This window comes from Cariama cristata, unplaced genomic scaffold (assembly GCF_000690535.1).
Source record: "Cariama cristata isolate BGI_N322 unplaced genomic scaffold, ASM69053v1 scaffold15046, whole genome shotgun sequence".
NCBI lineage: Eukaryota > Metazoa > Chordata > Aves > Cariamiformes > Cariamidae > Cariama > Cariama cristata.
The window spans coordinates 7,413-34,024 of NW_009622828.1; the positions used below are offsets into that span (position 1 = coordinate 7,413).

The following is a 26,612-nucleotide window of genomic DNA, read 5'->3' on the forward strand; positions in this document are numbered from 1 at the left end:
TACCTGCATCCCCGCGGCCCCCCTGCCACTGGGCTTGTGTTGCTTTTTCTCCTTCCCCCACCACTGGCTGAGGAGGCCCACAGCTTGAACTTGGATTGCAGCTGCCTACCAGGAAATGTTTGTAGCAATCATCAGCTGTGGAATTACTGGTGGTCATCCTGTTTACCCAGGCACTGTGGTAGGACAGATCATAGAATCATAGAAAGGTTTGGTTGAAGGAGACCTTAAAGATCATCTACGTTCCAACCCCCTTGCCATGGGCAGTGACACCTTCCACCAGACCAGGTTGCCCAAAGCCCCATCCAATCTGACCTTGAATGCTGCCAGGGATGGGGCATCCACAACTGCTCTGGGCAACCTCTGCCACTGCCTCACCACCCTCACAGTGAAGAATTTCTTCCTGATATCTAATAAAAATTCTACCTTTTCCCGGTTTAAGGCCATTGCCCCTTGTCCTGTCGCTCCATGCCCTTGTAAAAAGTCCCTCCCTAGCTTTTTTGTAGGCCCCTTTTAGCTACAGGAAGGCTGCTCTAAGGTCTTGCCAGAGCCTTTTCTTCTCCAGGCTGAACAACCCCAACTCTCTCAACCTCTCTTCACAGGAGAGGTGCTCCAGCCCCCTGATCATCTTCCTGGCCTCCTCTGGACTTGTTCCAACAGGTCCACGTCCTTCTTGTGCTGGGGGCCCCAGAGCTGAAGGCAGTTACCTGGGTTGGGGTCTCAGGAGGGTGGAGTAGAGGGGCAGAATCCCCTCTGTTGACCTACTGGTCACACTGCTTTGGATACCATCCAGGATACAGATGGCTTTCTGGGTTGCAAGTGCACACTGCTGGGTCATGTTGAGCTTGTGCAAAGCTGTGCTTTTTCTAGGCTTGAAGTCTCATAATTACTCGATTTGACTAGTCTTTTGAAGGTGTCGATGAGGAAACATTTTCTTCCCCTTTGTGTTAGTAAACCAGATCTGTGCTCCAAAGAAGGCTGTTTTGGGCCTCCTGAATTAATATTCTTTCTTAGAAGCTCTTAGTTTTATTACATATTTTGAAAGTAGATGAACCATTTTATCTGGAACTTCACGGGGAAAACTCTGCTTGAGGCAGTTGTCTACCAGTGCCAAGCTTCAGTGGTTCAGGCTGAGGTTGTCTAAGCTGTAAGTAACTTGAGAACTTTATAGTGGAAATAGGTTACAGCTTTAGCTGATGATGTTTGTGCCGAAGTCTAAGGGAGCTCTCCTTGTGCCTAATTATAAGGAGGGACCAGACTGTAGATCAGGTAACAGACTATAGATCAGTTAACAGCACAGCTGAAACTCAAAGACTATCTAAAAATCAGTGGGAGCTGGGTGTATGCTTTTCCGCTCTTAAACTGCCGTACAATGGTTTCGTTGCTCTTCCATGATCTACAGAGAAAGGCCTTTTTTAGTACTGGTACGGCATTAGGTAGTAAGATATTACAAGTCCTTCAGAACAGGCATAAGAAGCTCACACCGAGCAAATAATATGCTAGGGGATACTGATTGCGTTAGGGTGGCTTGCTCAAATTAAAGTTCTGCTGCTGTTCTTGTCCTTTCCTAGGACATGTAGCTGAAATTGCGTGAGGAGATCATGCAATTTTTGATTCCTAAGGGAAGCTGGATGAGGGGGGGGGAAGGCATGGAACAGACTAGTTAATTAAGCACTTGTAAGCCTGTTAATCTCAGTTCTTCTGAATAAAATAATTCTGAAGTTATTCCAGAAGGGACCTATTAGGGGTTCTGCTGCCCTTGTGTCTAAGATGTGTCATAGTTTTTTTTAATAGAGAATTAGAATTGAGGAAGCAAGCAGTTGAGGGTCTAGTGCCTCTTGAGATCATCTTTTCTCTGACACACCTAATGATAGCTTTTCCAATGCCTACGGATTAGGTTTTCTGTCTCCAGTCACTTTTTCTCACTGTTTTACTGAATGTTATGCATCAGCCTGACCTCAGATCATTGAGACTTTCCATGGGAGTAGAGATGACCACATGATGCATTTCACACTTATGTTGTAATTACGACATGGATATTCATATCTCCTTGGTGTACCTCTTTCCTATAACTTTCCCTGGAAAGTTGAGGATTGCCTTACACAAGAGTTCCTGTTACTCTATCTGGGTGTCTCATTGATTTGTGTCAGTCAGTAATCCTTACACAGGTGAGTTTTAAGACTTACGTGAGCATACTGCAAAAGCATCAATGTCCTGTGATGCAGTAGAATCTGCTGTAAAGATGCTATTAATTTGTGTCCCTTGGCTTGTTTTAGATCTTGGCAGTGCAAGTTAATTTGTATATCAAAGTGGTAATAATGCAGATCTTGACTTCTCCTCTTCTAAGTTTTGTCCAAATGTATCATGCATTGTTAGACTCCAATACCTGAAAAGCCTAAGGAGACATTATGAGGATAACTATGTAATTGGAAATGCATACTAATGGAAAATATTTCTTGAATAACTTCTGAGTAACTGTAGTTACCTTCTTATTAGTTAAGCATGCCATTGACTGCTTACATAAATACCTGAAACTGCTTTTTCCATTTAGAGGAATCAAACTACCTCCTAGGTATTCCCAAGTATTATATTTTAACAGATACCATGTATGGTACATTAACCATTCTCCTGTGTATTTTAGAAAATCTCCTTGGAATATCTGAGGTCCATATGGCTATGTATGATGAAGATATCTTGAAAAATCCCTTTTATTTGGCCATTCAGAAGCGACGTCCTGATCTATGCAGCAAAGTTGCAGAACTCCATGGTATTGTAAGTATAAGTAGACTTAAAAGCTGCATATTAAATAGTAGCTATATGAATTTAAATCATATGCCTGCTGTAACACATGTAAAGATTAGTGCAAGCCTACAAAACTTGGAAGTGAAGCAGAGCAACTTTTAGTTTAAGTTGCTTGTTATTGATTAATATGGAACTCTTGATATATTGCATGGTAGTAAAAGGTCAAAGTTGGTGGTGTTGCTAAACTTTACAGGAAGCTGATGGTCTTTGCTGCGAACTAAAGTTACCTATTCTCTGACTTGCTTGTAACTTAAAACAGGATTCACCTTTGGAAATCCCTGGTGGACAGACAATCACTAATTTCTAACAGCATTTTACATAGCAAAATAAAGCCATTAAACTGCACTGAAATAGTCCTTAAGACTAATTGCAGAATACTCAGATTAGAAGTCTTGATCCAAAATGAAGTGTGTGGAGACTCCATTGAACTCAGATTATTGTTACCTGATTATAAAATTAAACCTTAAATTGGACAGGGTTCTTTAGGTTGTCTACTACTTAAGACGGTGATGTGATCAGCTGAAATGTTAAAATTGGTTCACCAGTTCTGTCTGTATTCGTAACACCATTTCTGAAAGCTGCTGAGTACTGACAGAACCACTCACTTTATGCTTCTCTTCCTTGACAATGAGGTGTATTTCTTTTCAGCATGTACAGTGTTGTATCCACATGTTGCTTTCTAATTAAGAATTTGTCTCAATCTGCCAGTCTGTATGTGTGCAGTAGACTGAAGATGTTTCTTCCCTTATATTTTTTCTTCTTTCTGATGCATTTTCATTTTAGTTTGAAAATATACTTCGCTTCTATTGGCTGTCTAATTTTAACTCATTCGGGTGACTGGTGCTAATTAACTTAAGATTTCATCTCCTTCTCTTAGTATTGTTTGCCTCAGTTACATCTGTCATCCTTTTCCAGATAAGTCATGAAATGAAACTTCTAGGTTAATCACCAGACTGTCTGTCAATGGCCTTTCCTTCTTATTTATCTAAACAAAAGCACCTATAGTTGCTATACATTTACTAGTAAATGTTTATAAGCTAGATTCAATTGCTTGCCTCTGAAGAGCAAAAGCTATTGGTGTTTAGGTGGTGATACACGGCATTTCTCTCTAAAGCATGATCTAACTTTTCTAGGTGTTAGTTCCATGCAAAGGAAGCCTTTCAAGCAACAGTCTTTCTACCTGCCAGTTTGAATCTTATGTTCTGAAGCCTCTAGAAGAAAGTTTTCAAACCTTAAATGGAAAGGTATTTTTGTTTTGATATCTGAATATAGCTTGGGGACACTCCAATAAATGATTCACTGCAGTTGATGACTGATAGTGTGAACTAATGGTTAGAGGGGAGGTGGCTAGGAGTTAGAGCTAAATGACAAAAGTAGTATGTTGCCCATCTAAGCCAGAGTTTTTGGGGATATACTGCTTTCTAGCAAAAACTGTGTTTTGGCATGTACACAAGAATAGTTGTCCTATTCAGATGGTAACACTGCCTCTGATTTCGGCTTGCTAATTCAGTGAGGCAAGCTTGTAAATTCATCTGTTTTGTGGCTGTTAGGAATTTTCTTGTGCGGCAGAAGGCCCTTTATCACTTAAGAACTGTCTCTCTAGCCTTCAGGCAAATAGTAGCCTGCCTATATCATATGCAGATGCAAGTTCACCAAGGCTTGTGACAAAATGATGATGGTATCAAGTTGTATCTGAGGCCTGATGTATTAGTTGAGTAGAAACTGACTAATGTAGTAGCAAGCCATGATAAGCAATGCTAACACTGCATAGCAACACATTTTTTCCCTTGTAATTTTGTGATACAGTCTGAGTTCTTGCACCTGTTTGCAGGCTGTCATCTAGATCTTCCAATTGCAGGTGTCCTCACTGCAGTTGCTTTGAGAAGATAAAGCTGAGTGTGAGGAATGTAGACAGAGATATGTAGTGTTTTTCTGAAGCTGGACTTAGGCCCCAGTTCTAAGTGGTTTTTCAGTTTCCCTCCTGAAAGTGCTCTAAAAATCTGTAAATAGTCGCTTAGACCTCAGAGGTTGTCTGAAACCTCCTCTAGTAGTAGACTTGTAAAGAAAGTAGGTATAAGCAAGGTTTAGCTAGCCCTTGTAGACGGAAGGAGTCTTTGTTTCAATGTCTATACAGCATGAGACTATGAAATCTCTTTAATCTGGGTCTTTCTTGCCTTGCAAGATTCTCTCATTTCCCTGGAAATGTAATTATGCAGTGCAGAAGCCAAAGAGTAACTTTCTTCTGGTGGAGTTTTACACTTGATCTGGTTTTCATTTTGTTTCAGGAGATCTTCATACAAGGGAACCTCATCATTTTAGGAACTGGTTTTAATTATCATCTCTCAGTACCTGTTCTTTTTGAGGAAACATTTTACAATGAAAAAGAAGAAAGCTTTAGTATATTGTGCATAGCTCATCCATTGGAAAAAACAGAAAGCTCGAGTATGTATTGAAGTGTTAACTTGGTGGTCTTGTTTGCACATTGAGCAAATTAGTATGTTTGATATGCTTAATATGTTTCCTTCACTCGGAAAAGCATTGGCTTGGTTGAAAGCTCTTGGCATTTATTAGCCTGCTGGGGCAGGTGTTGGTATGCTGCTGGAGAGAAGTACTAAATTGCTGCCAGGCAAACTTAATTCTGTAGGGTCTGTGCCCCAGTCTCAGCAATAAAAATCACCTGTGAAATACTTGATCCAGTGTGATTTTTTTTTTTAGCAATGCTCAGTTTAGTGCTGACTGCTTAAAGGGATTTAGTCTTTAAACATGACATGTGTCATGAGATGCAAGGTAGATGCACAAAAACTGGAGAGGTAAATTCTTTCATGATCACTTCATCAGTGGTTAGAGGTTGTATAGCATAGTTATGTAGCAACAATTCTGGTGGTGCTCTGTCTCAAGTTGAATGTGTTTTATTTTTCTCCTGGTACTGAAAGTGCTCTTGTTAAGGCTGGAACGCTATTTCAAAGGCTACTGTTAAAGCTGTGAATGTAACAGGATTTCCTTGTGAATTTGTGTAACAATCTGTGTTTACTAATTGAAAGGAACAGAAGCTTCTTAAAACATACGCTTTTTCTGAAATAGAAACATATAGTCTTCCTAAATACATAAGTATCTATTTGAAACAAATGATGACAAAATGAAATGATACTATGGTAGTGCGAAAATAGTGCTGTGAAGGAAGTATGGAAGCTGTTCTGAAAAAAAGCTGGCATACATATAGGCTTGAATTCTATAAGTATTAATCTAAATCTAAAAAAAAAATTTGTGGTGTTTGGTTTTTTGTCCATTGCTTAATGTAGTTGTATAGCAGTCTTTCAGAAGTGAGGTAATTTGTAATTTCAGAAGTTATCTGAGATGAATGAAATCTTAAGTCTGTTAGCAGTTGACTGCTTTTGATTGCAAGTGAAAGACTTGCCTGGAAAAAAATTTTGGAAAAACAATAGGAATTTTAAGTGAGGGATCCAATTGCCTTATTCAGAAGGAAAGTAGATTTGGTTTAATGTTTACATCAAGCATCTTTGCTGTCCCATTCAGAGAAAGTGCATCTAAATAAAGAATGGGTTATGTGAAAATCCAAGATGGGATTTTTTTTTACAGCTCACTGAGAGCACACTGACATCCTGTGTGGGCATTCAGTCAATACTGTAATGTGCTTTCTTCTACTTTCAGGCTTGACTTGCGCTCAGATTATGATTTGTGTATGTGGCAATAAATTACCCCAGAGTAAAAAAGCATGTGAAATTGGTTTTAGCTATTCCAAATAAATATTTGACATAAAAGATGAGAGAGCTTACTCTAAATATGATGCATTAAATTCTTTTAATTAAAAGCAATACTGTCAGTGAAAGGGTATAGTAAGTTGAATTAATGTTTCATCGCACACAAGTTGGCTGTGTATGTAGGGACAGAAAGTACTTTACCATGCATACATATTAAGCATATGTATTAATTTTTTGCTTTCATTTTAGGTGAATCTTCAGCTTCATCAAACTCCTATTCGCTTAAAAATATTGAAGATGTTAGAGAATTCTTGGGAAGGCACTGTGAGAGATTTGATAAATATGTAGGATCTTTCTATAGAACATTTAAAGAACATGAAAGGAAAAGCCTCCGCCACTACATAGTCAGTATCTTGCTTCTTGATGTTTAATTTTCTAAATAAAATTAACTTCACTGCTTTGGATATCTTTGTCTTATTGAGCTTTTCTGTGTCACGGTAGTCTAGAGTTGAAGGTGGGAAGGGAGACAGTAGAATTCTTCATTGTGAATTACCACATCTTAAGTATTGGGTAAAGACAATTTTTCTAGCTAAAAATCTTACCATAGTGCAGACTTCTAAGGCAGGGGAGACTTCCTTTCACTGCTCATTTATGCTTTGTTGCTTCAAGTCATATGTCAGATTAACCTGAATCTGATTGCCTTTTTTCTTTTCTCTCTTCCCAGGATTCTGTCAATGCACTTTATACCAAATGTCTCCAGCATCTTTTGAGAGATTCTCACTTGGTAAACACTTGCTCTACTAAATATATAGTATGTATTCTTACTTAAGCAATAAATTATCTAACTTTCTCTTACTGTTTGTATGGCTTTCCTTTTCTAGAAGATGCTTGCAAAGCAAGAAGAGCAGATGAATCTGATTAAACAAGCAGTTGAAGTAAGTATCTGAATGAAGGAAAATAATTAACAAGCTATTTTTAATTCTCCCTTTCATGCCTAAAGTACTGGTTTTTTTCCTACAGATGTATATCCACCATGCTATTTATGATCTAGTCTTTAAATATGTGGGGACTATTGAAGCAAGTGAGGTAAGTTTGTTTGATTGCTAAGGATTAGTTACATTAATCTAATGCTTTTTAAAAAACTATTGCCTTTCTATTGATTAGGATGCTGCTTTTAACAAAATCACGAGGAGCCTTCAAGACCTGCAACAAAAAGACATTGGAGTGAAGCCTGAGTTCAGGTGAGATGATCGTGGACTCTTTGAGGAGTCACTAATACCCTATCTTAAATAGGTTTCGGGCCAGTCAAGCAGTGTCTTCCTTGAGAAAATAGCAATTTTTTCTTGTACTTCATTCCTTTGAGATGGACAAGTAAAGCTTTGATAGTGTCATTTTATGACAGTCTTTCCTTTGATTGTTATCTCCTTTGGTCTTATATTCTTATGATTCCCTCTCCATCTACAGGGTACAGAAATACAAGTGTACTTGGAGTAGATGGAAGTATTTTAATACATTCTTCATTTCAGCTCTCAATAAGTTAAATCTTGGGTTTTGGAACATCCTACACAGGAACTCTGTGTGCTAACCACTTATTTAAAATTATTTTGTAGTTTTAATATACCACGTGCAAAGCGAGAACTGGGTCAACTGAACAAATGTACTTCGCCTCAACAGAAGCTACTTTGTCTACGAAAAGTGGTACAAATTATTATGCAATCTCCTAGCCAAAGAGGTCAGTAATTAGTGAATTAATAACTTAATTTTAAACTTTTTTCTTAACCAGTACACACAAAGCACTTCAGTATATAAACAACTGTTTGAATAGCACTTGTGGATTAAACACAGCTAGGCTGGGATCTGCCTTGCGGGTCTCTGAAAGCAAAATGGAGGCAAGGTAGACACTTCAGCATTGTTTCTCATGGGGTGAGGTGGGGTACTTGGTTAGCTTATATATGTTTTTGCTAGAGCATGTGAGAAGTTTGCATGTGCTAGGACATTTTTCTCGTGCAGAAGAACTGAAAGTGATCCATTTTAAACACTGAGGATTGCTAGTAGATCATTCTTGTCTGTTTGTCCATGCTCCTTGATAATCTTGATCAATACTCTTGAGATGCATCTTTTGCAAAATGCATTGTTGGTGGCGGACAAACAAGCCTTCTATATGCTGTACTCAAAGTACTACCATGGATTACAGAAATGATTCTGTTATAGGAAAGCATGAACCTCTTAACCTGGTATTTATTTTATCTGGTCTGGGGAGAGAATTTACTTCCACTAACTAAAGTGGAATGGTACAATGAACTTACGCTTTCCCATTAATCTCCTCCTTTCTCCAGGAAAACTCCTGGTTTATGCGAAAGTGTATCAACTTTGAGGGTAGTTTTTGCTCTCAAGAATCTCAGAAGTCTTGAGCTAGTGTTCTGGCTCTTTCTGTATAGGAAGGAGGGGATGCTAGTTGAATACTGCAGTTTGTACAGTACAAACTGTATTTGTTTTCTGGCTCCTGGCAACCTATTTTAGAGGGAGATTGAGAACATTTGAAGGGGCTGCCTTGGTTATTCCATGCATTTTCTACTAATGGAGCTGGGCCTTAGTCTTAGGAGACAGAACTCTGTTTATAGGTATTGCTCTTGATTTGAACCATGACATGACTAATAACTGATGTAAATTCTTTTTTTAGTTAACATGGAAGCCATGTGTGCAGATGATCTTCTGTCTGTTCTGCTATATTTACTTGTAAAAACAGAAATCCCAAACTGGTATGTAACTATTTTGGCTATACAGAGCTCCATCATATTGTCTTACGTGTAATGCTGCTGTAGGGGCAAATGTTACTGATCATGTAGTAATAAGTTACTGAAAGCATGAGGGGCTGATGTAATGCAGAAGACTCTTTTGTAGCCAAAACAGCAAAAATGTGTTACAGGTGAGACCAAATTAAGGACCTGTCAGGAATTCAAGTGCTGTGTCTTTGCTATTTTGATTCTCAGCCTAGAAAAAAGTTGTAATGGGAGGCCATCTCTGTACCAAATCTGCATGTCAGTACAGACTTCAGACTGGTCCTTTTTCATCTGTGTTTGGAGCTGTGAAACCTTTATGCAGCTTCTAGATGTTTGATACATTTCGTATGGAGAAACTAGATTTGAATGCTTAATTACTTGCTGCTAGCCTGTGCTGTTGTGTTTATCTCTCCTCGCTATCAGTAAAAGTATATCTAAAACTTCCACTTGTACCTGAACTGAATTTTAGTGTTGGTTTATCCCATGTCTGAGATCAGTGTTTTCCTTTTAATTTGTAGTTATCACTTTACACTGGTGCTTATGGTACTTGAAACATTAATGTTTGAAACATGTGAAACAATCTCCTATTGCTGTTCTTATCCTGTCCTTCATATTCTTTATATCAAACTAATAACTTTTCATTGAATAGTTAAGAGATAAGTAGAGTTCTGATCCATCTACAAAGCTCTGGACAGCCATGGTATTGCTAGCCTAAATCTTTCTAGGTTTTTCTTAACCTACACCTATTGTCTGCCTGGATTGCCTAAGATGAGTTGCAGTATTAAGATACATCATGCTAGTGTCATCTTATTTTTAGTGGTTCATAGCTTGAACTTTTTATTTCAGGATGGCCAACTTGAGTTACATAAAGAACTTCAGGCTTTGCAGTTCAGTGAAGGATGAATTGGGATACTGTCTGACGTCAATTGAGGCTGCAATAGAATACATAAGACAAGGCAACCTCTCTGACAGATCAACAGTAAGCTACTCTTAAAGTCCGTCAAATGTGTATTTGATAAGCTTGTAGGACTGTGTACCACTGTGGGTGTAAATTCAGTCAGAGGATACAAACGCTAACATAAGAGTTCCTTCTTTGCACTTAAAGAAATGAGTTGAGGTAACTGTACCTGAAGAAAATGCTAAAATGATCTAAATGATTCCAGTGAAGTCCTAATCCTGTATCGATGCTTGTTATTCATTGTATAGTCCTTGAGGAAGTAGTTAAATGTCAAGTCTGTCTCCTCATATGATTAGAGGAAAAATGACATCCCTGTTTTCAACAGCTGAGTCTCCAAGAAGTTTCTCATGTTTGTACTCTTTCTGTCGTGGTTCTGGTACCAATGCAGTACTTGAGAGTAGGCATAGCTTAAACAGTTTTGTCTTTAATTTTAAAAAGCTTAGCTATGCTAGTAGAATGGAGATTGCAGTGTAATTTAGAATTATTCAGTAAATCTTCATACTCTAAAAATTTAATGTGTTTGCAGCGCACATTATTATGTTGCACCAAGCTGATTGATGGGAGTGTAGGACTATGATAAGGTGGTGTTTGAAGGTCAAACTTGGCTCTCAGGATCACTTAAGCTAGCAGGGGCAGGAAGTTTACAGATACATGAGTTATTTCCTACTGGGCAACTAGACTTTCTGTCAATCTGTCAAATCCCTGCAGGCCAGTCAAGGATGATATTGATGTGACTTTAGAAACTTCTCTGATTTAGAATTTTGTAGCTTATTTAGTAAAGGAATACAGTCTTACTGCTCCTGTAAAACTTTCTACTGTTGCAAAATTAGGTTTTCCTGATCTGACGTGGAAATGAAAAGGAGTGAACTTGGAGCCAGAGTGAATTCAATGTGTCTCGGTCTGCCCAACTGCAGAGCACTGGAATCTAATTGCAGGGGCCAGAATAATGGCTCAGTGTGCAGGGCTTGGGATGGGACAACCTGGGGCACAGTCTTAAAGAAGAAGCACTTAAAGTAACATTTTAGCCTTTTGGTAGTTTTGGTTTTGTTCTTTTCTGGGATCTTTCCATGAACCTGTCATGCATAGGTTTGTTTTGTACACTCCAAAAAAAAAAGCACTGTCTCATTTTGTGTAAAGAAACTGTGTTATTTCTTGACTGTAATGCTGTATTGAATTGTTTAAAAAAAATAATAAAATGTTGGTTTAAAAGTAAAACAACCTGCCAAACAAATTTTGCTTCTTGCAGTCACTTGGCTATCATTAACAATGTGTATAAAAATAGCAGTGCTGGTGGTCTGGATGCAGAACTGGAACAAAAGTAAAATTGTCTTCCACAGCAATACCAGCAAGTTGAAAACAAAGATACACTGCTCTTAAATTTCTAGAATAGACTATTTTCCTATTAAATGTCTGGTCCTAGCCTTTCTTACGTGGCTAAGGATAGCAGTTTTCTTGTACTGGGATTGCTCTCAAGTGATTAAGTGCCACTGCCATTGAGATACTCTTATTTATTTCTTTGAGAAGCGTCTGTCTTGAAAGATGAACTACATATATGAGAAGTCTAAATGAGGGTGGTCTCATGCTGCTTACATTAGTGTCTGCATCAATATAAGAGCAAACAAATAAGCCTCTCTTTGCCTCAGCTGGATCAGCTCCAGACCTAGAGTGCTCACATCTAACTTACTACTTCAATGTGTGTACAGTGAGTGTGCAACAGGAACTCTTTTCTTCTACATTGCCTTTCATAGGAGTCAATATGGCTTGAAGGCAGCACTGTCAGATGAGATGGGAAACAGGAGAACCTTGAAGTGGGTGAGCCCCTGCCCTCTAGCACAGGTGAAAAGGAAAGAGCTAGACTACCCCTTTCTCTAGTGTTGGGGAAGGGAGAAGGTGGCAAACAATGGAGACAAAGAAACTAGGTAGCAAATAGCCCTTTGGCAGGAAGTGAGAAAGTGTAGTGAGGAGATGGAGGAGCATGGTGGGAACTTCTGGTAGCGTTGCTCTCCCTTCATGAACTTATCAGTTGATGTATTTCCTTTACCACAGAATAAAGGAGATCAACTTTCTGTTTAAAGCAGCAGCAGCTGTCATGTTGATGCCCTGTGGTTTCCTTTTTCAGATTGTGCTGGAAGGGGTTGTGGGATTTAAGTGAGCAGGAACATATCTGTGCCCTGGGGCTTCATTACAACCCCTCATGTGGCTACACTTAATTTTATAGCTGGCTTCAGATGGAGCTTCTGGCAGCTGAGTAATGCTGTTGTCCAATCCCTAATGAAGCTAACTACATAAAGAAAACTCAGCAAGTACCCTGTGGGATAATGGGCTTATCACCCAGTAAGAAAATTGCACTTAGGAGACACTTGCCAAATCCCTTCACCCAAGGTCATTCAAGTCTTGGAGAAACATTTTGGTTGTGCGGAGGAGAAGAGCATGTAACTGATAGCACAAAAGATGGCATTTTATTTTCTGGGAGTTGTCAACCTTACTTATTAACTGAAATTCTAATTAACAATTGGCCTTAATTACATTTATATGCACAGCAAATGTGTGGTAAGACCCTCTAGTTCAGAGGATTTAAGTAAGGTATAAAGTAGGGAGTTAGAGCTAGCCACTAGGAAGCAGGCAGCATTTTGGTTCTTGTATGGAAAGAGCTGTAGAAGGCAATGGAGTTAACATGGAGGAAGTGCAGGTAGGAGAAGCCAGGAAAGGAAGACTTGAACGCAAACTGAGGCTAATGCAGTGTTTGCAGGGGAGGGGCAGTGGAGATAATTTCCCCAGGTTATCAGTTGTCATCTGCGATAGTCTTCTTGGATAGGTCATTGTACAGGTACACCCTCATAAGTACAAATATTTTAATTTCTCAGTATAGAGAGTAGTGTTAGACAAAAAATCATTAATGTTTGGATGTGTATTTTCTAGATTTAAAATACTTGAGAGTCCCACTGAAAGCAAATTTTTTTTTAATTCTTGGAGTGCTGGTAAAGCTGGTACAAGTGAGTTTGTCTTTGAAGGCCCAAACTTGCTTAATACTTCAACCAATACCCGATTCTTCTGCCATTCTGTATTTCATTTTCAAAGACATGTAGTTTCATCTGGGATGGACTCTTATTCTGATTTATATAATAAATAAGATAGTACCTCTATGTGAGGATTGCTGTCTCAAGTGACTCTTTGAAATAGTTATTCCACTTGGGGGACACTTCTATTGTAAGATACACTGTGGAAGGAACAGTATTAAAACTACAGTAGGTCTTGCTAGTGGTAACTTAAATTCTCCATAGTGAGATTATGAAGCTGTCTGTGAGCATTCACATTAGAAATTCTGATCAGACTTTAGAAACTTGTATCAGCAGTAAAGCTTTAACATTTTTTTTTCTAGCTAATAAATTTTTTTATCAATTTTTTTTAGGGAAGTTATTCCTGATCACACTGAAGAATCTATCCATAAGGAGCCTAGTGTTATGTGCCTTGTAATTCTGAAAAGATATGCTTGGGTATCTTTAGCTAAAGTATTTGGATTTGAAAAGATTGGTGAATATTTGCCATCTTCACATAGCTAATACAACTTACCGTGAAGTACAGATCTGAACCTTTCTTTCTAGACCTCACAAGCATGTTTTTAATGACATTCTTTGCTGTACAATGGATGTTTTTTTAGACAGCTTTATGAGAGGTATCTCTATTGATTTTGAAACTTGAGTGATCCAAGTTATGGAAAATCTGAACTCTTTATTTTTGGTATTCAGGTGATCTTGTTTATTTGCGGTTCACTAGTTTCTTAAACTTCATGCTGACTTACTAATATTGAGAGCCGAGTCGGACTTTTTCTTACTCATTTATATCTGGTCTTCACAGACTTAATTGCAGAAGCTATAGCCCGGATTCTAAACCATCAAAGTTTATGTGATACATGAGCATCTATCTTAAATGCAGTGGTTTCAGTTTGATGGATGCTGGGAGTCTTTCCGTTTCTAGGGAGATAGTTGTTAATCTAAAAACAACATCCAAAGAAATTATATTCACTGCCAACTATAAGCAGTAGTTGATCAGAATCAACTACGCACAAGTGTTTCCATCTACTTTCTTAGAAAGTGTTTTCTTTAGATTGTTGTTTCATATGAGGTTTGATGTTGCCGGTTCAAAATCTGACTCTACTTGAGAATTTTCACCTGGTTTTGGAAGCCTGTATATTCTTTAGTGCATCCTGAAGTGTATCTTCAGATTTCTCAGAAAATGGGAAGTACTGATGTGAGAGATGCATACGTGTCTGCTTAACTTGATCTCCAATTTTCAAGAAGTGACCAGTAGGAAACACTATGTGAATGAGTCTGCCACAGAGTAATGCTTCACCTGTACAATCTTTTATTTTCCAGCAAGTAGCAGAGAGTTCAGCAGAGTCTTTTAGTCAGAGTTGTATCTGGGTCATCTTTTTTAATAGGTACTAGTAGACATGTCTTGCATGAATTTGTCTAATGCCTTTTTGAGTCTATTTATGAATTTGATTTTTGCAACATCCTATGGCAATGACTTCTATAGTAAGAGAACATTTCTTCTCTTTCTTCTCCCCACTCCCTCCCCAAACCTAACGTGTGATGATTTTGTTGGGCATCCCAGTTCTTCTATTTTGTGGAATAGCAGACATTCATTCTCGGCATGTTTTCTTTGGACTTTTTGTGATTTTTATAGACCGCTGTAGCACAGTCAAGTCTTTTCCAGAGTTGAAGAATCCTAATTTCTCCTTGTTAGAAAGCTGCATTGTAGCTTTTATAGTTTTGCTGTGTTCTTTTTTAGATGGTAGAAACATAATTTCAATAATGTTCAGTTAGTTCATGGAGAATTACAGTAAAGGAATATTCTGGTGAACATCTACTTACTATTTCTTTGCACAGCAGGTATGCGGTCTTCTAAGTCTCAGAATCCTCCACGTGAAACTGATTTAGATTTTATATGCATCTGATAATTCATAAGTGGTAAATAGAGTGTTTAATAATTCTGCCATTAAGGTACTTTACTTTTGCCTGTAAATGAGTATGCAGATAATCAATCTATATATTTTATTTTCAGGAATCTGAGAGACTGTGTGACAAGCTGCTTTTAAGACAAAGGATGAACTTGTTGTCCCAGATGTCTGCTACTCCAATAGACTGCTTATTTAAGGTTAATAACTTTTTGGCACAATATGTATGTACTTACATATTGCATGTTTATATCCCTTCCTTTGTGCAATTTTCTGAAATGTAATGCAGTGTTAATTACATTAGTACTGTGAAATGTGTTTTAGTAGATACTAAAAGTATGTTTGAATCTAGTGCATTTCTGTGCCAAAACATTTCGAAGTTAATACAATCTTACGGATTTCAGCGCGTTATATGAAATATGGAAGCAAACGAGGATGAAATGTTGCTGCTGTTGGTATTGATTGGCCCATTTAATGCACAGATGTGATACTACTATCTGGTTGTCTCTCACAGCTTTTAGTGCTTGAAATTGAAAGAGTTTTCTGAAATAATTTAAATGTGGTCACCTGACAGTTACTTCACATTATATGTTAATCTCATATTGTCTTTCTAAAAGAATTTTGCTTGTACAAGGACATGAAGTGGAGCTTCTAATTATATATGTTCACAGCTTATGGCTAGTAATTTTGTAGAAATGTTTTTGCACAGAGGGAGATCAATTTCATGACTGAGTCTAAAGAGAACAATATGAATTGTTTTAATTTTTTATAGAAAGTGAAGTAAGCCAAGAACAGATTCTTTTTAATACTGAATGCCCATTAGGGGGTTTTGTGCTGTGACATTGTTCATTTCTGCTTTCTAATGCTTGAATGCGTGTCTTTTATAATCAGTTCATTTTGTGCTTCAGTAAATTACTCTATTTTTTGTGTGTTGTGTGGTTTTTGTGTGGGTTTTTTTTTCCCCTTAAAAGGAGGCTTTTTATATTGGTTCCTCATTCTCTTTCTTCTCTTGGCTTTTTGTAGCATATTGCTTCAGGTAACCAGGAGGAAGTGGAGCGATTACTGAGTCAAGGTGACAGTGATAAGGACACTGTACAGAAAATGTGTCATCCACTCTGTTACTGTGACAAATGTGAGAAGCTAGTTTCTGGGTAAGCACTTTCATCTCTGCAAATACATAAAAAGCTATGTAAAAGTCTTCATCTAAGATTTACTTTAGGAAGTATGCTGCTTTTGATGATAGAGGAAGTTGTTGCACTTCAGGATGTAGTAGAGAGCGTATGTTCATGTGGTTTGAAAAAGCAGAAAAAATATTAGGAGAATACTGAATGCCTTGGAACCAGGCAATTTTCTAGTGGGGGCTATATGTCCTTTGGTAAATGTGAGGCGAAATGTTTCTTCTCTTGAACATCTCGGACAAAACCACATTCTTAACAAAATGTAAAACTCTGTATAGAATAATTTATCCATGTGAAAGGATAAAGGATAAAAAGTTCCCAAATGAGTTTTTGTCCGCCTTGGCAATTTTTCTCTTTCTCTCCTCCCTACCACTGCTGCCATAGGTAACTGAGCTGCTTTTAAACCATTGTGTTTTAAAGGAAACTGAATGATCCCTCCATTATCACTCCATTTTCCCGAGATGACCGGGGATATACACCACTTCATATAGCTGCTATTTGTGGTGAGTATTGTTGATTTTTCTTTGCTAGTGTTTTCTACTCCTTATGTTCCTTATATTTATGTTAGCATGTTTTCCAACTTTGCGTTAAAGGGTGAATTTTGCATTAAATTGTTTTCTGCTTATCTGTTAATGGAAACTGGTAACTTGGCACAGACTGAAGTTATTGTATATTCTTTTAAGCTCATTTTCTTATGGCTAAGTTACTGCTTGTTTGCTGGCTGTTTACTTTTGCCTTAGTGATTACCACAGTAGTTTTCTTCAGCTGTGAAAAAAGTAAAATTGCATCATCAGAAAGCAGTCTTGTTTTAAGGAACTGGCAGATTGAGAAATGAATATTTTCTCTCTCCTGCAGCTGGCTATGCATGGTAGATTTGTACCATCTCCTGTCTTGTAGTATTCAGTATGCCATTGATTTTACATTTATTAGAAGATGTAGTAGTTTTCTTAGGGTTTTTTTTATAAAGAATTTCCTTTTTTTGTTATCATCTTGAATCCCAATAGGAGAGTGCCTTGTGTGACGTGGCTTCATTTTCTTTGCTTACTCATAAGATACCAACATAGCTTACTTTTAGCTGAAGGTTCTTTTATGGAGATTTGACCTTGAGTAATCTGCAACAAAAAAACCCAAATACCAAGGAAGTGAATATACAGTACATAGAAACATAGTACGCAGAAATGCAAGGTATTTTGGTTCATAGTTTATCTTTGAATTTGAAAAGTAGCAATGTTCTTGTGCAAAGTTTACTTCTTTCTTTTAATGTCTGCATATTTTTCAAGGGCAAACATCATTAGTGGATTTACTAGTAGCCAAAGGAGCCATTGTCAATGCTACAGATTACCATGGTTCAACTCCACTTCACCTTGCCTGTCAGAAGGGATATCAAAATGTTACAGTAAGCAACAAAAGGCTTAATTAGAAATAAAAATAAATACTTAACCTAAATAATAAATATGTGACTCTTACTAAGCTGTTGTACTATTAGGGTCATTTAGGTCTTCTGAGAAGCTGTTACCAGAACTGTGTGCGCTGTCAGAATTGAGGATCTTTTATCATTGTAGTTTGCATGATATTTTATTTTTTTCCTGTGCTGCAAGTTTTTCAGCCGTTTGTAATAACCAAGCAATTGGCAGCTATGCATGCCTAATAATTCATCCATTTTATTAATATAAATCTAATATATAGTACAAATGGAGAGCCTGTTAACATCTCTACTCTTGATTAAAACAGAAGAACTATTGCAGTCATCAGAATGAATTAGATGACTTCATGTTGTGTTTAGGATAGACTGTGTAACTACATCAGTTATTGTGTACTTGAATTTTATATATGTGAGATTCTTCAAATGGCATTATTGAAATTAAGCTGTGTCTTTACTTGCATAGGCTCTTAAAATACAGGATAAATTATCATGTAGTGTATGTGTTGCAGTGTTTGCTGCAGTAGATGATTGATTTTTTCAGTGACAACTCTGAATATGTAAGGAGCAGCTTTTATTTGGTTCTTAGGTCAGGGCAAAAACAGTGTCCAAAACAGGAGAGACGTACCTAGTTTTTCATGAAGTGCTTCATCATGCTGGAAACCTGAAGGAATCTACAGAGTAACATTTGTTTGTCCATTAATTTTTTAGTTACTTAAATGTCTACTTTTATTTTCCTTTTAAGCTTCTGTTATTGCACTATAAGGCAAGTACTGATGTTCAGGACAATAATGGAAATACTCCACTTCATTTAGCCTGCACTTACGGTCATGAAGATGTAAGTAATTGTTTTGTAACAAACTAAATGGACATTCTGATGGAATGGAATTAAAGTGTGATGCAGATTTGCGCTAAACTTAGATATTTTACAAAGTAAATAAAAAAGATTTGGAAGCTAACTATTTAACGCTGTGAATTAGGGCTTTATTCAGTAGTTCACAGCAATTTTTATTATGCATTCACATTAAAGATAGTATTGTGCAAATTTAGTTGAATTATTTAACTCTTTGTTTAACAACACTGAACTGTAAAAGCCTGCCCTTTAGGCAATGGATTATATAAGCAGCAATGAAAAAAATCTTATTAGGGTTGCACATGTTATATCAGTTGAGAGACAATACTGTAAGTTAATCGTTCGCTTTCCTTTTCTTTCCAGTGCGTCAAAGCTTTAGTCTACTATGATGTGCATTCCTGTAGACTAGATATTGGTAATGAAAAGGGAGATACTCCTCTCCATATAGCTGCTCGTTGGGGCTATCAAGGGATCATAGAAGTGCTTTTGCAAAATGGGGCAAATCCAGAAATTCAAAACCGGATGAAAGAGACTTCCCTACAGTGTGCGTTAAATTCCAAGGTATTCCTCTTTATCTTCTAGCTTAATTTCTTTCTGATGCAATTCCACAGAGGTGTAGATGCTTACCTGCTAATAGGATTTTGTGGTCTGGTACCATTAAAGTGAAAACTTATATTTCCCTTTAAGGAAGAAAGGTCACGTTTTAAATCTAATAGCATTAATACAGTCTGTGGTATAGAACATAAACTTGTAAATGGGTACTTTTAATCTGCTCACTCAGAATCTGTTACTAATACTAGGTTGTCGGCTAATTTGTGTGTCACTCAGTAGATTTCTCTTTAAGTGGAGTTACATTGGTTCTCTTTATTAATATTTTTGTGCAGATTTTGTCACTGATGGAATTAAACTATCTAACATTTGAAAGAGGACAGAGTGTTTCTGAGGTAACAACCAGTACAAGTTGCTAAAGTTTTTTTTGGCTATGTTCAACCTGCTTAATCTGATACGTAACTTTTTCTGTGTTTTGTTTTGTTTTGTTTTTGTTGCCAACTTTAAGTCACCGCTTAGGTCTCCTCAGCGCTCAACAGAAACTTTCAGCAGAGGATCATCTGTCTCAAGCCTGTCATCAGCATCAACTGATATAAGGCAAGAAGAAGTAAAAAATACTTATAAAGAGGTAAGACTGAGGTATTACGTTTTGACAATAAGCAAAGTGAAGGACGCTAGAAGAGTGATATTTTGCAACACTGTTTTAAACTGCTTCTTCAGGAATAGCCTTCTGTCTGCTTTGGAAAATTATACGCTGCTATCCTCAGGTGCTTGTCATCTCAGTATCTAAACACTTATTTTTGTATGGTATCAACTGCTCTGCTGGTTGTTTCTAGGGAAAAATTGAAAGCATGTTTGGAGTAGTTGTTCAGATTTACTGCAGTTGACTACGTAATTTGAGAATTTGTTGAGGTTTACGAAATTATAATGGCAGTCAGTGCCCCAAGGATCTTGCTGTCCTGTCCAGGACTTAAATGCCATTGTTAGCTTACAAAATCTGTCAGGGAAGAGAGACTAGTACAGGCATACAGGCAAACAACTTAACAAACTAGAATGTTAAGACAAGCTTTCAAAACAGGCGTAGGAAATCAATTTTGTAACATGAAGAAGTACACACTATGTACTAAATACCTTGCACATATGTGTTTGCTAATTTTGCTCTGTACACACCAACCAAGATGCCACCCTCTGAATTTTTTCATGTGGGACTTCAGATCCATACTTTCCATTTATTCCCTCCTAAGACTTGTCAGTATCTCCACTCCTTATGATGCTTCTCTCTTTTTTTTCCCCAGTCCTCCTGCTCCATTTTTTCCAATTTGACCTCTTTAGTATTTTTGTTTCTCTCCATATCACCTCTACATTCAAATTCTTCCTTTTCCTGCTATTAAAAGGTTCTTCTCTTGACAGAAGCTTCTATTTTATAAAAATGTTCAAGAAACTCAAAGACGTAAAGTTTGACTGGACAATATTACTTCACAATGCATTATCAGTTACTCTGAGAGCTTCAATGTAGGAGTGCACCTCCCTGTTTGTACAGAGTCAAGCACTCTAAATAAAGTCTAATGCACATAGAAGTTCACCTCACAGATTGAGGATTTATTTTTCCTTAAAGGAACATATTTATCACACCCAAGAGCTAAGACTGTAGTTCAAACCAGGGAAAAAGATCACAAGCAGCTTACACCTTAGATTCTTGGGGTTAATGACCTTCACCTGTAATCCAGCTTTAGTTCATTTCTGTTTGCCAAGTTTCACATGGGCTCACTGGTCTTATTCTTACTAAGTGAAGAGGCAAGGGCCCAATCCTGAGAGTGCTCCATGAAGGGAATGCCACCGGAAGTAATGGGAAGCTGATAAGGTCAGTTTTCCAGACTTCAAGGCTTAGACCGTGGATTAAGGGGATGCAGTTAGATCTTTATTAATCAATACTGCAGCTGAATTAAACTCTCTGCTTAAATGAGCCAGTCATGGTGTATGTCTTGTCTGTGGCTTGTTTACAACTTGGAAAAGAGAGAGTAAAAGAGCCAGGCATGTAAATCTGGAACTTCCTCTGTTGGATCTAATAACTCCTTGCACAATTTCTGTTCAGTAACAGAAGAACAGAGCATGCGAGTGAATTGCAGTAGATTTGCTTGATCTATTTTTACATTCAAAGGAAGGTACTTCTGTTCCATGGAGGAGTGAGAAAGCAAACTGGAAAGATGGGGAAATGCATGTAGCAGACATTTTGCCCTAAGTACTCTTAATAAATTATCTATAAGCTGCATAACAGATGTTGTATGCTTCTCCACTGCTGGGGCCTGAGGCAGTTTTTAGAACTGCGAGAAAGTTGTTATTTTTGGAAAGAAATTATCAGAGCTTGTGGATCACTTGCTGTTACTGTTAGGCATCTTGTACATGAAAAGACTGGCTCCTGAAAATCAAGACCTTTACATTTTCCAGTGATGTTATCTTATATGATTAGGGGAAATTTATGGGAGGCACAGATCTCCCTAGTATATATAGTCCATTTTAGTGTATATGTGTAGAGATTGGGATTTGGATCACTGAACTTCATATGTCTGAGGCAATTGTCTTAACTTTAGACATGTATTTTCCCTCCTTAGTGGAGAGAAATTGGTACCTCCAGAGAAGAATTAATCTCAGACATGCTTAATTTGACCTGAGTTGCACTTGAGTGTCATTTGTTGGCTGCATTCTGTTCTGTAGTTGCCAGAGAAGGAGTTTAAATGACTGGCTTAGAGTTACCCAGCTAACTTTTAGACATTCAAAGTTAGGAAAGAGGAATCCTGCCTTGAGTGCCTAGTGCAAGAATTCAAGGAGCTTCACCTTATATTAGAAAGGTAGTAATAAAATAAAACTTAGCAGCTTCCTGAAAAGAGACAAAAATGGATGGAGAGATTTAATTTACCCTCTGATATTTCAGCTGTAGATGTGTCCTGTTCTGCTAAAACCCTGAACAAAGAGATCAGACTAGTAAAACACAATTTCCTTTTAGTCTCATTCTTCCTTGTTTGCTTTACCAAACACTGCTGTCATGATCAGCAAGATCGTAATTTCTAGTTAAAGATTGAAATGTGACTGTAGCTGTTACTCTATTACATCTTCAACTTGCAAGATGTTTCTTAATATTGAAACAACTTTGTTTACACAGCAGCATCTTTGGTGATTGTAGCACAGTGCTAGAATAATTTGCTATAATGCTGAAACAAACTTTCATGAAGCTTATTAAATGATTCTTCAACTATCTGCAGAGTCTGGACAAATTGCCTGTTGATAACACTAATGGATTCTCCCTGCCCTTTTACTGGCATCTATCCCATTTCTATCAGGTTAGATCTCAACTCCTTCATGTGAGAGCAGAGAATCAGAGGCGGGGAGACAAGTACATCTCATTCTTCTGCTTTCACGAGCGATCAGAAGGGTCAGGGGAATGTCATCAGTGCACTGCAGAGCACCTTCCACCTCTTCTTCCCCTCACTTGCCTCTTTTCCCCCTTCAGAGCTCATAAGCAGGAGAATACCTACACCAAGCAGTTGTCTTCAGGCATTAGCTGGCCTGAGCATACACATAATTGGACCAATGCTGGTCCCCTAGAATAACTCTGAGTTGAAGAGACCTGGCCTTTGCTAATGCATGCCCTTTGATATTTATATCTTTTCAGATTTTAAGTAAGAAGACAAATTTCATACTTACAATCAAGTCAGATTTGTAAATGTTCATTTTTTAACGTAAGAATAAACAAGTAATCTGCAAATGTGAAGTGAACAATTGGAAAGTGTCTTTTTCATCTTAAATTGTTGTTTCTCAAATAGCAAAATAAAACCTGCCATCCTTTGTGCTTCTGGTGGCCTATAGTAGCTCAGCAAGAGTCCAAATGGTACTAGTGTTTATCAGGGTAGAAATTTGCCTCGAGTAGGGATTTTTAATGGTAGGTTCACAACAGAAATTCATGGTCAGCTGCTGCCGAAGTGGCATAATAATGTATATCAGCTTACATGGCTTTGTTTATGTGTGGACTATGTGCCCTCTATTTAGGTAAGTACTGTTTATCTTTAACCAAGCAAGTCAGAGATCGTCAAATGGCCACAGGCCTTGCACAGCTTTTGTATTTCATAAAGGAAGAAGGTTTTTCCTTTAAAACTTTATAAACACATATGAAATGGGCCAGCGGTAATCCTACCACATGAGCTTAGGAGGTTAGTAAAGGACACAGGATTTTCTGTGTGCAGCTTAATACCAATACTAACAAAGCAAATAAATTGTTTTCTTCATACATAGGTGGAAAAACTCCTAAGAGCAGTTGCTGATGGAGATCTGGAAATGGTGAGTCTTAGCATGGATGTTGAATATTACTGAATTCCAATTTACCTCATTCAAATCAAGGAAGTTATTTGTAAATAATATTAAGTGAAGAATGTTTTGGGTAATACCTTCCTTCAGCAACAACTAATCAAATTCAGCTCATTTTCTATAAAGAATATTCACTCCATGTCCCTGAATTATTTTTACCTACAGTGCTTTAAGACCCATTACTTTGACATTTTCATGACATCTTGCATTAAAGAAATTACTTTAAATTGAATAATTCCTTTGTGAAGGCCTGTCTTTTAAAAATGTATGCGTAGTCACCTCAAGGAGATGCAAAGAACTTGGGAAGAACAACATTCAGGGTAGGCATGTTGAAAAGAAATATTGTGGGAAAGAGCAATTTATTTGCTTGGAGATGCCCAAACTGCACTGTCAGATGCCATTGTTAGATGTGGAGCATGGTGCATTGCAGAACTGTAAAAAGATACGTATACTGAGGTCACAATATTGGACTGGATATGCAGTCAGCACAAAAAAAAAAAGGCAAAATATATGAATGTTCAGGTAAACCTGATTTTTGTCAGCAAATTCAATATAAAGTGTTATTATTCCCAGTTGCTTGTTCCTATGTCACAGAAGTACATCATATCTTTTCCCATATGTGAGTTGGTGCATGTGCTTGAGTGGCAATGCTGTGCACCAGTTCTGGAAATAGAATAGTGGGATTTACAGTTTGCGTTTTTTTGACTTAGGAAGCATTCCAGTAATACAGTGTTTTTAAATCCACAAATGCTTTTTGATTCCTAAATTGCCAGATTCTCTAGTGTTTTGAATACTGTCTACTCTTTGCTGTGCATTTAGTGCATGTAATACTTGTGCATAAGTACTATAAATGAAAAATGGGCTCTTACTTTTTTGTGATACCTTTTTATTAATATTTCATACAGAGATGAAATTCAGGTGACACCAGTCAGTACAGAGAAGTTATCTTGGAGGCATACAACTTTCCTGTAGTTTGAATTTCACTTCAAATAGATAGCTGATGGCTATAGTAATACCAATGTTCTGTAATTTGTGATGCTTACCACCTGTCTTGACATATTTTTTAGTTATTATTGTGCTTTATTCCTGACAATTTGAACAATAATTGAACAGTGCTTCCAATGTCGTTCTACTGAAAAATTGAAGATGACACAGAATTCTGTAGGAGTTTTATCTTTGGAAAGATTTATAAGGCTGTACACGTCTTAATTGTTTTGTAGTTCACAGAACAAAATCATGAACCCATGTGAGAATGCAGCGTTTCTCTGCTGGGTGAATGTTCTGAAAAATTTGTTTAGGTGATGTGTACCAGGAGTTATAGATGCTAATGAAGCATCACACAGTCATAATAAAATACATAATCTGTGTCACAAAATACATACGATGTTAATACTGATTCTCTCATGTTTTATTCCAGTTAGATGATAGAAGCAAATCAATTTATCAGCTGATAGAGGAAAGAACTGTTCAGTTGTTAAATAAATATCATTATCCTAGTTTACAATGTAATTATTCTTAGTAATTATTTCCAGGTCAGCCCTTAAGTCATTTCAAGAAGCAGCAATATATACTATGCTGATACTTACCATCTTCCTGGCAAGTAGTAAACATGAATGTATTACAATTAACTTTTCACAGACTTGTGGAAATCTAAACTGCATCATGAAAGTATTTAAAGAAAATTAAATATAGTGCTATAATTTGCTGGAAAATTAGTATCTAGCACTGCTCAACAGATATCAGCATGTAGAAATCTAATCTATGCATTCAGATGATGGAATCGCCTTATTTTTTTGTAGCTTTACTTTCCACATTACTAAAGTTCATGTAAAGCTGTTCATTATACAGAGAATTGTCCAGTTGGATGGCAAAGGTTACAGCTTGCATATCTGTTAAAAAACCACAGTTATTTAAAAACTTTTGTCTTGTTCTGACAGCCTGAGGTCTGTCTCCATAGGAACAATACTAACAGTAGGGTCATTAGTGCTGTTGTAGATTTCTGTTGTGACAGCCAATTGAGCTTTGCAAGAGGAGGCATTAAAAAAAGTGCTATCAAACTGGAAGATTTAAAAACAAAATATTATGCTGTGATTGTTCAGGAAGCCCGAAAACAACTTTTATTATTTTAAAACACCTGCAAACTTCAAAACCAAGTATGCTTTAGGTTGGAGATAATGATGTTAATCCATGACAGTTGTTTTAATTAGCTGACTCAATGGCAACTAATTCTACATTTTGAAATAAAATTGAGCTCACTTTGGTAAATTTTCTTTGTGTGTAGTTAGAAAGAAATATTTTGAGATGGTATGGAGGGAATACTTATGTAGAGAGGATTAAGCTTTATTCCCAAAATATGTTTCAGAGTTATGCAACAGCTTTTTTGGAGGAGGTCCTTGAACTGTCAACAAAGACACTTAGATTTAAAAAACAAGCAAATAAAAAAAAATCCCCTTTTGTTATTGGAGTGAGATAACACTAGAACAGACCTGGAAGGTTACAGAACCTCTTCTGTTAAAGGTGTTTGAGAAGAGATTGGTCAAACTTCTGTCAATGGTATTAAGGAAGGATTGACTTTATCTCAGCATAAAATACTGGATTAGGCACTCTTCTGAAATTCCTTCCACCCAGCTAGTCTTCTGGCGCAAAGGATATGTGCAAATCCACTACAAAAAAAGCAAGTCTTTTGTATAAAATCAATCTTGTGAAGCAGCTGAAAGTCTGGCATAGCAGGTACAGTGGCCCTGGAGTGCTCTGCTAAATATTCCGGGAAGTGTGTTACTCTGCAATGTAAAGAAGGTTTTAGATGACAAGTTAACTGGCAAAGGGACATTATGAACAATTTCCTGAGAAGCTTAAAACTACATTTAACCTTATGACCAAAAAAACTTCAAACCAAAAAAAAAAAAAGCGCTATTCCACTGTAATTATAAAGAGGTACGCATGGGAGTAGCATGTTCAGATTTTTGGTGAGACACTGGTATTAGTATGTTGAGAGCTGCATATTGGGATAATGAGAGCAGCAATATTGAGTTGTGATAGAAGA

General features: G+C 37.3%; 1 protein-coding gene across 1 annotated transcript in view; it reads left to right on the top strand.

Moving 5' to 3' along the window:
* Positions 1-2,643: 2,643 nt before the first annotated feature.
* ANKRD27 (ankyrin repeat domain 27 (VPS9 domain)) overlaps positions 2,644-26,612 on the top strand; it is a 35,251-nt gene continuing 11,282 nt past the window's right edge. Inside the window, exons 1-20 of the mRNA XM_009702506.1 lie at positions 2,644-2,769; positions 3,933-4,043; positions 5,085-5,241; positions 6,768-6,922; positions 7,243-7,302; positions 7,400-7,453; positions 7,539-7,604; positions 7,683-7,759; positions 8,129-8,250; positions 9,199-9,277; positions 10,145-10,277; positions 15,321-15,413; positions 16,237-16,364; positions 16,812-16,894; positions 17,672-17,787; positions 18,557-18,649; positions 19,028-19,225; positions 19,549-19,608; positions 19,722-19,841; positions 23,498-23,542. Of these exons, the coding sequence (XP_009700808.1) occupies positions 2,668-2,769; positions 3,933-4,043; positions 5,085-5,241; positions 6,768-6,922; positions 7,243-7,302; positions 7,400-7,453; positions 7,539-7,604; positions 7,683-7,759; positions 8,129-8,250; positions 9,199-9,277; positions 10,145-10,277; positions 15,321-15,413; positions 16,237-16,364; positions 16,812-16,894; positions 17,672-17,787; positions 18,557-18,649; positions 19,028-19,225; positions 19,549-19,608; positions 19,722-19,841; positions 23,498-23,542 (2,052 nt within the window). The 5' untranslated portion in view covers positions 2,644-2,667. The remainder of the gene's footprint in view (positions 2,770-3,932; positions 4,044-5,084; positions 5,242-6,767; positions 6,923-7,242; positions 7,303-7,399; positions 7,454-7,538; positions 7,605-7,682; positions 7,760-8,128; positions 8,251-9,198; positions 9,278-10,144; positions 10,278-15,320; positions 15,414-16,236; positions 16,365-16,811; positions 16,895-17,671; positions 17,788-18,556; positions 18,650-19,027; positions 19,226-19,548; positions 19,609-19,721; positions 19,842-23,497; positions 23,543-26,612) is intronic.